The sequence below is a fragment of the Lepidochelys kempii genome, chromosome 7, assembly GCF_965140265.1.
Source record: "Lepidochelys kempii isolate rLepKem1 chromosome 7, rLepKem1.hap2, whole genome shotgun sequence".
Classification (NCBI taxonomy): Eukaryota; Metazoa; Chordata; order Testudines; family Cheloniidae; genus Lepidochelys; species Lepidochelys kempii.
In genome coordinates, this window is record NC_133262.1 from 33,405,202 (window position 1) to 33,418,727 (window position 13,526).

The following is a 13,526-nucleotide window of genomic DNA, read 5'->3' on the forward strand; positions in this document are numbered from 1 at the left end:
GGGGGTAAATGGGGCCCTTACTGGAAATGCGACCCACCAGGGTGGTCGCTTTAGCCCAGGCACGTCTGGGGGGTAAGGGAGAGCTCTGACATTGGGGGTGGGGGTATATGGGGAGAAGGGGAGGGGGCTAAATGGAGGGGATGGGGAAAGAGTGGGGGTAGTGAGGGGGGATGGGAAGAGTGGGGGGTTGATGGTGTGGGGGAGGTGCAGATGGGGGGCAGCCTGGGAGATGGACAGCAGCTGCCCCCCCAACAGTCAGGGATTCACAGTTGAGGGGCACAGGTCTTGTGGGGGTGGGAGAAGGGGTAAATAGATCTGAGGTTGATTAAAAGAGTCCCACTGCACTCCTATGCCACCTTCTCTGGACACCCCCCCAATATGTGCCCCCCCCATCATTACTTCACTGAGGAACTAGGTTATCTCAGTCCTGGGGGGGATGAGGCAGGGGAGGTGACACAGCGTGAGTGGGGGGAGAGGATCACAACAGGGGGTCACAAGTGAGACTAGACTGGAGACAGACTCTCCCTCTCCCTGTAACTTTCCCAGCCCAACCCCCCTGCCCCTCCCCCACAGAACCCCACCCCCACCCCCCTGCTCACATAGCTGCCCGTGGGCTCAGCGGGTATAAATACCCAGTAAGCCGAGCTGGGTCCTGGCATCGGAGCCGCCTGCGCTCTGGGGTGGAAAATTCACCACCCCAAATTTAGAAACGGCCTGCCAGGCCCAGAGAGCAGCCAGTTCCCCCAGCCCCGGGCAGGGGCCTCCTGCCACACGCAGCCTCCTGCAAATGTGCATACACCAGCACAGGTGTTGGCACAAGGATCCCTGCCCGGCAGGGTCACACACACACAAGCCACAAGCCCATAGGCCTCCCCCTGGCTCCCCTGCGGTTACTCACGCCCGGCCACAGGCGGGTGCACAAGCCTGTGGCCACACGTCTGCCTGTCACTTGTGTGTGTGTCACGCGTCTCAGGGCATCTGGACAGCCAGGGGCAGTTGATGGTGAGCTCATGTGCCCCATCCTGGACTCCTGCCACGCTCCAAACACAGGTCTGGATATGGGATGAGCCCTTCCCCGCCCCCCACCCCGCCCCAGGGGTTGACATGACCATTCCAAAGCGTGTGTGTGTGGAGCGGGGGGCAATGCCCCCATCAACCCTGTGTCCCCGCTGCCCCATACAAAACCAGCTGCCTCTCACTTAACGGCTGAATCACCAGTCCCCACCTCAAAGTTTACTCACCAGAATCTGCATCTGAACCAGGGTGTCACATCTTGGTCCTCACTCCTGTCGCACAGGCCCCTGCTACCCCAGCCCTGGGCCTTCCCCCAAGCCCTGCTGCTGCCCCTCACTCCTGTCCGACAGCCCAACGGATGCACTCCCAAACCCACCCAGACCCTTTCCATTGTGATTTCTCTTGCCAAGCACTGAGCGATCTGTGGGCTCCTGGGCTCCTCTAGCCATGCACACCCCACCTGGGAAGGAAGGGCGAGAGGGGGTGGGCTGTCAGTTTGGGAAGAACTGGCAGCTCCTTCCCAGTCTGCCTCTACCCACCCCACCCTCCAATTCCGGTGTAGGGGGCACAAATCTGGGGGCTGACAGCAGAGCAGGGATGGGCAGCTGCAGAACACACTGCTGAACCCTAGGGGGCACAGGGGGCAGGGCAGACGAACAGACTGGTGCACCGTGTGCTCCAAGGGCACTCAGCCATGGGAGTCCTGGAGCCTGCGGAGGTCTCTGGACTCATTTGGGGCAAAAAAAATAAGCAAACGAGGAGTAGAAAGCTGACCCCCAGCCCCACACTGTGCTCCTAGAGGTGAGACTAGAACCCAGGAGTCCTGGCTCCCAGCCCACCCACTAGACCCCATCATGCTCCCAGAGCTGTAGAGTTGGTATAATTTAGACCACTCAGCTGCCCTGCAGCTGGGAGAAGGGTTGGGGTAGGATGTATTGTCCACAGTCCAGCCAAGCCCAGGCCCTGCTGTGAGGCCCGGCTCCCTCCCTGGAGTGGGATGGGGAGGGGCTAAGGATAACAGGCTCACAGAATTGCCCCCCCCACCCCCTGCAGGGGGCTTCCTGCCAGAGCTGCTGGGTGAGAATAGGAGGAAGTGGGGCTGGCAAGGCCACTGTGTGTGGGGATCCTGCCGACCTGAGCCGGACACGGCTTGGGCCTGAGGGTTCAGGGACCCCAGTGTCCCCTCAATCAGCCAGGGGGGGATGGACACCAAGATTGGCTGGGCCTGGAGGGATAGGATTCCTCCGCCCCCCACATCCTGCTAATGGAACCATGAGCCCATCTCCCTGGAGGTCGAAATTCAGACCCATGGCCCCGCCTGCTGGCCATGAACAGTCCCTGCAAGAATTCTCTCCAAGACAGTTTTTGCCAGGGCTCAGCCTCTGGGCTTGGCAGTTCCTAGCCCCGGGACCTCTGGGCTTGACTGTTCCTAGCCCTGGCACCTCTGGGCTTGGCAGTTCCTAGCCCCAGGACCTCTGGGCTTGACTGTTCCTAGCCCTGGCACCTCTGGGCTTGGCATGTCAGTTATGAAAGTAAAAAGATTGCTTGAGCCCTGGCATCTCTTTCATTACAAATTAAACAGTGCACAGAGCCTGCCAGGTTCAACACCCCTGCCCCTTCTGTCCCCAAGCAGGTGGGGCAGGAGCAACCGCTGGGGTTTTTGGGGAGAACATGGTGTCACCAACCCCGAACATTCAAACACCACAAGATGAGCCCCAAAATCACACCATGAGAAGGAAAGATGAAACCATGGTTTGGAGTCTGTCTCCCCATGTTCCTCCCACACTGCTGGGACCCCTCCCATGGGGCTGCTTGCCCTATGCCGCCCTCCTCCCCCACTGCCAGGACCCCTCCATGACCCCCCTTGCCCTGTGCTCCCCATGTCACTCTCCTCCCCAGCTGTTGAGATCGGTCCTCCATCCCCCTCCCCTCCTGCAGTCTTCAATGGGCCCAGCTGGCAATTGGAACGGGGACCAGGTAACTCTTGGTCCTGTCAGTTACCCTGTGGGGCCAGTGAGGGTGTGGGGACAAAACTAGAATTCCAGTGGGTCTGACACAAATGCTGCAGTTATTTTCCCAAGTCCTGACTCCCACTCCTAGGTACTGGAATAATACACGGCCGAGTCAGTTTCTGAGGATTTATTCCACAGCTGTGGTGGGGTTCGAGCCCCAACATGCTGTATATATTACATTTCACCTCTCCCACTTCTGGAAGGGTTTGGTTTTTTTTCCCCTATGTGTCAAATGTTTTTAATTTTTTTTTTTTAAATATCTTTAAAGTGGCCATTTTTGGCTCATGGCTGAGGCACTAAAAACTGCTAACATGATCCTACCCACAGCAATGCCGGAAAATGCACTGCCCCAGCCTCTCCCCACATGGGGCGCTATAGGGAGCGGGCAGGTGTGCTGGCTGTAGATCCCAGATACTCCAGCCCTGGTCTCTCCCAGCAGGGGGGGCTGTAGTGAGCAGGGCAGAAGCAAGCGCTGGCTGCAGAGGGAGGGCCAGGCTACGCCAGCCCTGGTCTCTCCCAGCAGGGGATGCTGTAGGGCGCTCCCAGCTACACATGCTACTACGTCCAAAGGGGGTGAGGCTGTGGTGGCCGTGGGGCTCAGATGGTGATGTGGAAGGAGTCCTGCAGCCACTGGTCACGGGAGTTCTGGGGCTGAGGCAGGCTGAGCCGGCCCAGCAGTGGGGTCTCCTTGCGCACGTCGGGGCCCGGTGGCTCCACCTCAAACTCATCGTCCTCATCAGAGAAGCCGTTCTCAGCAGCGTAGGAGCCCTCGGAGTGCAGGGACGATGACATGTCCTGGAACAGACCCTTGTACTCCTGGATCGACTCGTACAGCGACCACAGCTGGCACAGCAGGGACATGTCCAGCTGGCGCAGGCCCACCTGGGGGGATAGGGACCGGGAGGGTCTGTCACAGTTGGGTCTGTTCCTTCTCATGGCTCCCTGGTACCCCTCAGGCTCAGTCCCAACCCACAGCCTCACGGCTCAGCCAGTGACTCAGTCCACACCTCGGCTGCCTGCTATTCCACCCCACCAACAGTGTGGCTGTCTCTGCTGTCCCCTGCTGGGAGGAATGAGACCTGCGCTGTGTGTGTGTTCTCATACCTATAGACACTCACAGCATGTGTGCACTATTTAATGAGTGTCAGGGCCTGTACACACAGCTATCACCACACGTTTATTCTATGAACACAGTGCACATTCACAGCAGCATGGCAGTGTGGGCGCACACGCGCTTTCATCTGGGTTTGTTCAATGCCTAGCGCAATGGGGGCCTGCTCCATGATGAGGGCTCCTAGATGCTAGTACTCTTCCTCTTCTTCCTTCTTGCTACTTCCTTATCCAGGGTTGGTGACCTTTACAGCCTTCTTCTTCCAAACCCCATGATCATACAACTGGCTGTTGTGCAAACTGATCTCTCTAAGTTCTGCTTATATCTGGTCCATGTCATAAGAACATAATGGCCATAAAGGGTCAGACCAATGGTCCATCTAGCCCAGTACCCTGTCTTCCGACAATGGCTGGTGCCAGATGTTTCAGATGGAATGAACAAAACAGGGCAATTACAGAGTGATCCATCCCCTGTTGTCCAGTCCCAGCTTCTGGCTGTCCGAGGGTTAGGGACACCCAGAGTGAGGGGTTGCATCCCTGGCCATCTTGGCTAATATGTATATGATGTCCCAAGTCTTTGGCTTTCCCCTGGGCCGTCTTCTCTTCACAATCATTGTAAGGGCCATCCTACCAATATATCTTTGGGGGTCCCCACTGGACATGCCTATGCCAATGCAGCCTGTCCCTCAACTTGTCTTCAATGGGGCAACCTCCATTAGGCCCCTCACAACCTCATTTTACTACTGCTACTAATTACACAGAAATGAAGCTTTCAAGGCCAGAAGGGATCATTAGATCATCTGGTCTGACCTCCTGTATAGCACAGGCCAGAGAATATCCACCATATGTACAGAACACACTTTATACACAGCATGGACGTTCACACAGACACACGTGCATTTGAGCCCAGCCCCAACACAATGCTACACACACAGGTACACAAACATGCACCTGTCTGCACCCCCCACATGCTAGATATTTGCAATACACACACACCACAATACCCACATGCATGTGAGGCACATGCTGTTGTATATACTCCCTCCACCTACACATACAGAGACACCAACACAGAGTTACACATGCACATGGACACAAACACAATCAGAGACACTTTGACCCCGGTGCCAATCACATTCAGTCATGCCAACTCCAAGCAGTTGAAAAATTGTAAGCCAGACACTCCCTGTCCCCGAATATATAATCATGGGTCCTATTTCTTTGCCTGCTGCCTTGGAGCCCTGCGGTGGGCGTAGGGGGACAGCTGTAGCTTGGCCACATTCTCCAGCTTTTCCCCAGGAAAGAAGAGCTAGACACTCTGGGGGGAGGGATAGCTCAGTGGTTTGAGCATTGGCCTGCTAGACCCAGGTTTGTGAGTTCAATCCTTGAGGGGGCCATTTAGGGATCGGGGCAAAAATTAGGGATTAGTCCTGCTTTGAGCAAGGGGATTGGACTAGATGACTTTCTGAGGTCCCTTCCAACCCTGATAGTCTATGATTGATTGACTAGCTGGTGTTGTTTGTCAGGGTGCAACCGTGTCAGTTGGGGTGTGTGTGATTTTACACCTGTAGAGCTGTAGGAGGACAATACCTAGTGTGGCTGCAGTGATACTGGGATAAAGGTGCCTTAGCCTAGTTTTGTTTAGTCCCCTTCTCAATCAGGAATAGCTATTCTGGGATTAGCATCTTTATCCCATTATAGCTGCATCCACACTAGTAGGCATTGCTGTACTTTAGCCCAGAGCTGTTTGAGCAGGACAGCTTTGGGGTGTGGACAAGGGCTAATCAAAGAGAGCTGGCAACTCTCCCACAATTCTCTGCCCGGGGCTTCTAGAGCAACACCGAAAATGGTGAGACTCGCAGTGAGACATGGTGAAATCCCCCAGCCCCACAAAGGTCCCGAGCTCTGGGAGGCAAGTCTTTCCCCTCCCCCAAACATGTATACACACTGCCTGCTCCCCCAGGGACCCCAGCAGGCCCACCCCGGCTAAGGGGAGCATCGGAGGCCGAGGGAACCTCGTGGGAGGACAGAGGGGCTGTGCCACATGGGAGAGGCTGTGCTATGGGGGGCAGGGGCGCAGTTACCATCTCCTTGCGCAGCATGGCCAGCGCCGAGTCCAGGTTAGCCGGTTTGCTCCGCAGCAGCTTCTCAGAGGCCACCCGTGACTTGCTCAGGTCGTCCTGGATCCGTGTCTTCTTGCTGTACACTTTCTCAATCTCACGCCACGAGCCACCACTGGAGTTGAGGATCCCGCTGAGGCCCTTGGGAAGTGGGGGGAGCCCTTCGATGGAGCAGACATTGCCCCCCAGGCAGTCCTGGGGTGGCTGGAGGCCGTTCATCGTGGACAGGAGACGGGGAAAGAAAGAAAGAGCTCCTAGGGAAATAAGCCCAGCCAATGGCAGAGGTGTGTCTGGGCCACGCTGGGTTATACAGGAATCTCCCTTTCTGTCCCCTTCCAAAGCCTGATTCTCCGGGGTCGGGGACAGGGCTCTTTTACTAGGCTCCCAAACAATGTCTGCGAGGAGTCAGCCAGAACCGAGCTAACTATGCCCCAGTAGGACCGTCCTGGCGGCCAGCAGCCCCTGCCCGGGGGCCGTCTGCCCTCGGGAACGTGCCTGTTCCCCTGCAGCTCTCTAACGGGCCGATTCCCCGCTCCGCCAGCCCGCCCCTGCAGCGCCGAGCGCAGACCAAGGCTGACCTAGCAGCTCAGGGCGGCCGGGGGCATGCTGGCCTCACCGCCCCACCCCGGGGGGCTAGGAAAGGGCCGGCCGGGTCATCCCGAGCCCCTGCTCAACACCACCCTCGGCTAACCCAGGATCTCAGGGCAGCTCATCTTCGAGCCTCCTGCCCCTGCGGCGCAGGCGCCTCCCGCGGCCATCCGCGCTCCTCCGCTTCCCGGCTCGCTACTTTTCCATCGGGTCTCTTCCTGCTGCCTTTGTTCCGCGGGCTCCCGGCCCCGGCCCCCGCCTGTGCGGGGCCGCGGGGGGGCGCGGCCAGGGGTGGGTGGCGGGAGAGAGAAAGACTTCTCAGGCGGAGGGGTGCGGACGCCGGACAGCCACACTCCCGGCGGCGCGGGGAGGCCGGAATCCGGATCCCCACCCAGGCCCGGAGACGGGCGGGCAGAGGGGGCGTGGCAGCCTGACAACAGCTGGCGGGCCCCCTAATCCGTGCCCCCGAGCCGGCCTTTGTTTGCTCTGCCTGCCGCTACCACACCCCACCTGGTCCTTCCAGGCCCCCCTTCCCAAAAGGGGGCCGGCTGCCGCGCGCTTAAAGGGGCAACAGCAGGTGGGGCACAGGGAGACCCTTTCCTGAGGGCAAACAGGCCCCTGGCTCCTCCGGGGGTTGGGGGTGGGGCGGGGGACAGGACTATGCGATGAGATTCCCCCCCTGCCTCCACCAACAGGCTCTTTCCAGGGCTGCGGTGGGGCCCATCGTCAGGGAAGGCTGGCCCTAGGATGCTAATCCTCTGGCCAGACGCCTGGGGTGGGGAAAGCCGCTTAGCTGGAGAAAAACAAGGGCCCCAGCTAGCAGCAGGGCTGGGGGGAGGGGACAGATCGGACATGTCCCAAACCCAAAAGCTGATTCCTCCCCGGCTCAGACGCTTGGGCCCATCCAGCCTGCTACCCCTGCCCCCCCCCCCCATCCAACTGATAGCCAGGACTCCTGGGTTCCATTCCTAGCTCTGGAAGGGAACTCCGGGCTGAGAGCAGGGGCAGTGACGGGGGTCAGAACTCCTGGGTTCTATCCCTGGCTCTGGCACTGACCTGCAGTGTGACCTTGGTCAAGGCCCTTTGCCCCTTGGTCCATTTCCCATGTCATATAGCAATATACTCCTTACTTTGGCTCCTTTGACTGTAACCTCTTGGGGAGCAGGATTGTCTCTCACTGTACAGTGCCCAGCCCAAAGGGGTGCCCAATCTCAGCCTGGACAGAACACCCAGCCCGATGGGGGCCCCCCGCTCTCAGTGGTGGTCTGGGCAGCGCCTGGCCTGAAGTGGGGCTCCCCACTCTCAGGCAGAGTCTCGGGAGTGCTCGGACCAATGCTTCCCCCTCCCCCAGTCAGGGTCTGGGCAGCACTTGGCCACACCTGAGTGGCATTGCGACCCTGTGCACCAGGTGGCAACAGCTGGAGCAGAGCAGGGAGCTGAGTCCAGCTATGGTAAGGGAGCCTTCGCTGCAGCACAGGGAGGCCACACATCTGCCTTTGAACTGGGCAGTCCCCTTTTTGGGTGGTTTGTCCCCCATCTGGTACTGAGACAAAACTGGACATGGTTGTATTCGGTATCCGATGGGGGATGCCCTTCTGAACAGTGCATCACTCTGCCCCTGACCTTGCACATGCGGTGTGTGTGAGGTCTGGCCGATGGGGTGGGGGTCCCACGCCATTCCAGGTATTCTGCAGGGTGAGCTCACTCTCCAACCTCCTCCCCCCCACCACACGCTGGGCTGGAATTAGGGTTGTGGTGCTGGGAAGAGGGTGTATATATGTAACGGTGACAATTCAACAAAAACAATTCAGAAGGAAGCTGGTGACTCGCCTTAATAACCAGTCTGGGAATCTGCACTAAGGAATCACAAGGAGCAGAGAAAAAGCTCATTGAACGGTGTGTTCCCCTTTTCACAATCAGATCTCAGTCAATTTCAATGCCCACATCTCAGGCCACAGGTCAAGGTGTATGGCCGGGGGTTACACACTGGGCATGACAATGGCCTGACCTGACCTGAAATCCCTTCTGCCTGGTACTGAGATGCAGCAGACTCTAGGGTGGGGGCTGTTCTATACAGGGGTCGCTTGCCTGGTGCTGAGGTGTGGCTGACTCTAGAATGGGGCAGAAAGGATGTTTACACAGGGGTCTCTCTCCCATTACTGAGGTGCGGCCACCTCACTCATTGCTTAAAACCACCAACAGGAAGCAAAGGAGGATTTCACGGCAAGGAAGAATTTAGGGAATTGGGGGTGGATGCGACTGTTGGTGAAACTCCAGTGGGCTATTTAATGATCACTGACGAAGGGGAACGTGCCCTACCGAGGCCCCTCCCGACTCCCTGCAGCAAAGCATCCCCTAGCACCATGCTTGGGCATTTGGACCAGTACTGGCTACAGATAGAGAGTGCCCCCTACTGAACCCCCATAGCAATCCCCTAGTGGTGAGCTGGGGCATTGGAGTCAGGTACTGTCTGGGCTGCAGTCAGGAATCCTCTCCTCTCCCCCAGCATCATGAGTTCCATTGGGCAGTAGACAGGGCATGACAGGCAGGAAGCCCAGCCCAGTGGGATCCTGGCTGCATAGCAGTTGTCTCAATATTACAATAGGCCCGGCAGATGCCTGCTCCATGGCCCCTGCCACAGCTGCCCGGGTGAGACCAAGAGACAATGGAACAAAGGAGAACTGGGATGACCCCATCTGCTCCTCCTGCCTCAGATCAGACCCATGGCCCATCCAGCATAGAATCCCCCCTCTCCAGGTCAGATACAGCCTGGCATCTCTGTGGATCTGATGCTTTGGGTCACCCTGACCCCAAATTATCAGATTGAGTCTTGCACAAGATTTTGGAGTTTTTATGGGATGCTACAGACAAAAAACAGGATCTTTGTCCAGCCGAAGGGGGCTGGCAAAACAGAGTCTCTGGGGGGCGTCCTCACCCCCTCTCGGCCTGGCTCTGCCAGGTGTAGTCAGCATTGAGGGGCCTGGCCACTGCCCCTGAGGAGGCCGGGGTTGGCCTGGGCAACTCACTGGGGGGTCAGCTCCTTGAGGCATTTCAAGGACTCAGCACAGGAGCGGATGAGGCTGCACAGCTGGAGGCTGAGCTCGATGGAGGCACTGTGCTGGAGCTCCTGGCTGGCCCAGCCCAGCTTCTGGAGGATGGCATCCTCTGCAGCAGCCAGGGGGCTAGCAGGCAGGGCAGGTGTCGGGGCAGGCCGGGCCTGCGGTATGGCAGCCGCAGTGGCGGCAGCTCGTAGTCCCGAGGCTGCCCCCTCACAGTGCTCTGGGCGTGGCACGTGGGGCTGCTGGTGGGCGGCTGGGAGGTACCCAAGGGGCGCAGCCTCCTCTGAGGTGGAGGCCAGCTGGTGCTCCCGGACCTGGGACAGGGCCGCCTGGGCGTTCAGCGCTGGAAAGAGAGAGAGGACAGATGGGGTCAGAGCTGCAGGTCCTAGAGCTGCCTCCGGGGTCAGCAGTGTGCAACATGGGCCGCAGCCACAGCTAAACTGAGGGAGGGCAGGCGATGGCCACTGCCTTGGGAGCCAGGACGCCTGGGTTCTATTCCCAGCACTGCCACTGATCTTGGGCAAGTCCCTTCCCCTCTCGGTGCCTGTTTCTGCTCAGACTGTGAGCTCTTCGGGGCAGGGACCTTCTCTCACTGTGGGTCTGTGCAGTGCCCGGCCTGATGGAGCCCGGATGCCAGATAGGTTCCAGGCAGTGCCCAGCACTAGATCAGAGCTGGTGCCCCTAGAGGGGAAAGGCCCCATGTCCCATTCCATGGCTCCTGAGCCAGCCAGTCCCCCCATTCCCATGCCACTTGAACACCTCCCTGGCAGACAGCACAACGCTGGGAAGGACCGTACCCGGGTTGTCCTTGTCGATGTCAGAGTTGAGCTCCTGGCAGGCCACACAGTAAAGTTTCCTCTGCTTGTCTTGGAGCAAGATGGTCTGTAAGGGAGAGACAGCCCGGTGCGGGACTTCAGGGCAGAGCAATGAAAGAGGGCGTTGTCCTAGCATGGTGAGGGCAGAGACACCAGAGCTGCTCCTCAGCTCTAACTCAAGGGCAGACTAGAACCACCCCCAGGCCTCTGATGAGGAAGAGGGAGCAAAAGGAAGGGCATGAGGCCAAGAATTGTCTCCCAGAGGCTGGGAGCCCCGTTCTATGGGAGGGACTAGACTGCATGGCCCCAGGGTACAGCAGCTTCCCCTACAGCAGGGGTGGGCAAACATTTTGGCCTGAGGGGCACATCGGGGTGCAAAACTGTATGGAGGGCCAGGTAGGGAAGGCTGTGCCTCCGCAAACAGCCTGGCCCTCACCCCCTATCTGCCCCCTCCTACTTCCCACCCCCCTCAGAACTCCCCCCGCTCTTTGTCCCCTGACCGCCCCCTCCCCGGGACCCCCGCCCCAATCACCCCTGGGACCCCACCCCCATCTAACCCCCCCGTTCCCTGTCCCCTGCCCCCCCCCAGAACCTCTGTCCTGTCCAACCACCCCTGTTCCCCGTCCCCTGACCACCCCCCCTCCCCGAACCTCTGTCCCATCCAACCACCCCTGCTCCCTGACTGTCCCCTGGGTCTCCCTGCCCCATATCCAACCCCCCGGACCCCTTACCATGGCGCTCAGAGCAGCATGTCTGGCAGCTGCGCCTCCTGGCCAGAACCAGACATGCTGCCACGCTGCCCTGCATGAGTGTGCAGCCCGGCTGCCCAGAGCGCTGCCCGCGTGGCAGGGGGAACAGCAGAGGAGGGGCCAGGGGCTAGCCTCCCTGGCCAGGAGCTCAGGGGCCGGGCAGGACAGTCCCGCGGGCCGTAGTTTGCCCACCTCTGCCCTACAGCCTATCCTGCTCTGGGGTGGGGGACGGGAAGACACACATACACAATGGGTGGAATAGTCCACATGGGAAGGGGAGGATCCCATGCTGTGGGGGTGGGGGGAACCCTCCCTCTCACCGCTGTGTGATAGAAGCTCCCACTCCAAAACCACTGGGCACTGAGGTCCATTCAGCTTAGTATGCCTCCCTTTCCCCTCAGGCAGACCCATGGGCCCACTTAGCCTAGTATCCCATCCTTCCCACCTCCGAGATCAGACCAATGGGCCCATCCAGACCAGTATCCCCCTCTGGATCAGACCTGCAGGCCCATCCATATGGCAGGGCTGGCCCGAGCCTGCTCCCTGCTGGATCCCAGCACACTCGGGCATCAGCCCAGGCTAGAAGAGATGGAGCTGGCCTAGGACACTCCCTGCAGAGCTAGTGATGGGTAGCTGGGGGCCCGCACACTGCCCTCTTCTCCTGTCTGGAGCACAGTGCCCTCTATTGGGCTTCCCGTGCAGGCCCCAGGTCGTACCCCACACTCTTCGCAGCACTCCCCCAGCATGCGGTACCCCTTGAGCAGGTAGTCGCCCATCACTCTGCTGATCTTATCCTGCCGCTCCCTCCGTGCCTGGATCACCTTCAGCTCTGCCTCTGAAGGTGGCTCCCAGTTCCCATCATCGTTGCCTGAGGGGGGAAATGGGAAGTTGGCAAAGCCATTGCACAGCGTCCTCGCAAGCTGTCAGAGCAGGGACACCATACCTGACACTGAGATGCAGCCACCTTTGGGATAGGGTCCAGCAGATGTTTATACAGGGATCCCTCACGCAGCACCATGCCTATCTGCAGTGATGCCAGCTCTGCCCATCCAGAAGGGATGGTGCCACTGCGCCCATGAGAGGCTAAGCTGGGCTGAAGCAGTTAAATAGGGTCGGTGTTGCCCCCTCCCCTCTGCTGCCAGATGCCACCAGCTCTATCACTGCTTGGGGAGCCAGCTCCCACCAGAACCAGCCCCCTGACAGCACACTCCTTCCCCGCAGCCCCGACTAGAGCCCTTATGTCCCAAGCTCCCCAACCCCGTCCTCACCTCTGGCCGGGCTGCCCCTTCCTCTGCTTCCCCAGCCCCCACTCCTGCTCCCAGCATAAGGCTCAGCTCCCCGATCCATCCTCTGCCCCTCCCTCTCCTGCCCCATCCCCGCCCCTCCTCCTGCCCAGGGTAGCCCTTGCCCCATCCCCGGCCTCTCCTGCCCCGCCCCCAGGCGGTACCTGCCGCGTTCAGGGCCATGCTGCTCGCTCGGGGCGCCCTCGCTGCTGCGCCGCTTCCGCCCCAGCCCCTTCCCGCTCTGGCCGGAAGCGCCTCCATGTGGGGCTCCCGGACTGCGTACCGCGACGGAAGTGACGTTGGGCGAAGCGGGGGACAGGGACCACCGGCCCGGAAGCAAGGCGCCGCTCTACCCTCTCCGGCCGGAGGGACCCGCCTCCTGGCTTCCACCCCCTCCCCCCCCCGCGCGTGACCGGCCCTACCTGAGCCGGCCTCGCTCCTCCCCTCCCAGCCCTGGCGGCCTGCAGGAAATGCCAGCTCCAGGGACACCCCCACCCCGGGGCCCGCTGCCCTCACAAGCCAACGGGAGCCAGGACGCCTGGGTTCCAGCCCCAGGATCCAGCCTGCCGCCCCCCGCCCCTGGGGCCAGGTCACTGCTCCCCATAACGGCACGTGCAGGGGCCAACCTCACAGCGCCGCGGCTCACCAGGCACCAGGGGCCACCCGCCCTGCTCGAGCTGGCCCCGCTCCCCGCCAGTGCTGGTATCAGCCAGTTTCTAATCGCTGCTGGGACAAGTGCTCATTTAGTGAGAACGAACTGAAACAAGACAAGGGAC

The 13,526-nt window shown here is 60.0% G+C and overlaps 2 protein-coding genes across 3 annotated transcripts; both read right to left on the reverse strand.

The window, feature by feature from the left end:
* Positions 1-3,138: 3,138 nt before the first annotated feature.
* Positions 3,139-7,424, reverse strand: FAM89B (family with sequence similarity 89 member B). Its single transcript, XM_073352031.1, has 2 exons — positions 6,221-7,424; positions 3,139-3,908 (listed from the first exon to the last, which is right to left on the reverse strand). The coding sequence occupies exons 1-2, from the start codon at positions 6,473-6,475 to the stop codon at positions 3,624-3,626; spliced, it is 540 nt and encodes a 179-aa protein (XP_073208132.1). The 5' UTR covers positions 6,476-7,424; the 3' UTR covers positions 3,139-3,623.
* A 2,255-nt stretch (positions 7,425-9,679) lies between these two features.
* Positions 9,680-13,097, reverse strand: ZNRD2 (zinc ribbon domain containing 2). Of its 2 annotated transcripts, none has more exons than XM_073352030.1 (4): positions 12,915-13,097; positions 12,289-12,335; positions 10,701-10,785; positions 9,680-10,246 (listed from the first exon to the last, which is right to left on the reverse strand). In XM_073352030.1, exons 1-4 carry the CDS (start codon positions 13,009-13,011, stop codon positions 9,867-9,869), a joined length of 609 nt encoding a protein of 202 aa, XP_073208131.1. In that variant the 5' UTR covers positions 13,012-13,097; the 3' UTR covers positions 9,680-9,866. The 2 variants fall into 2 exon arrangements, with proteins under 2 accessions (XP_073208131.1, XP_073208130.1); XM_073352029.1 differs by having other exon boundaries at positions 12,184-12,335; positions 12,915-13,093.
* Between the last annotated feature and the right edge of the window lie 429 nt (positions 13,098-13,526).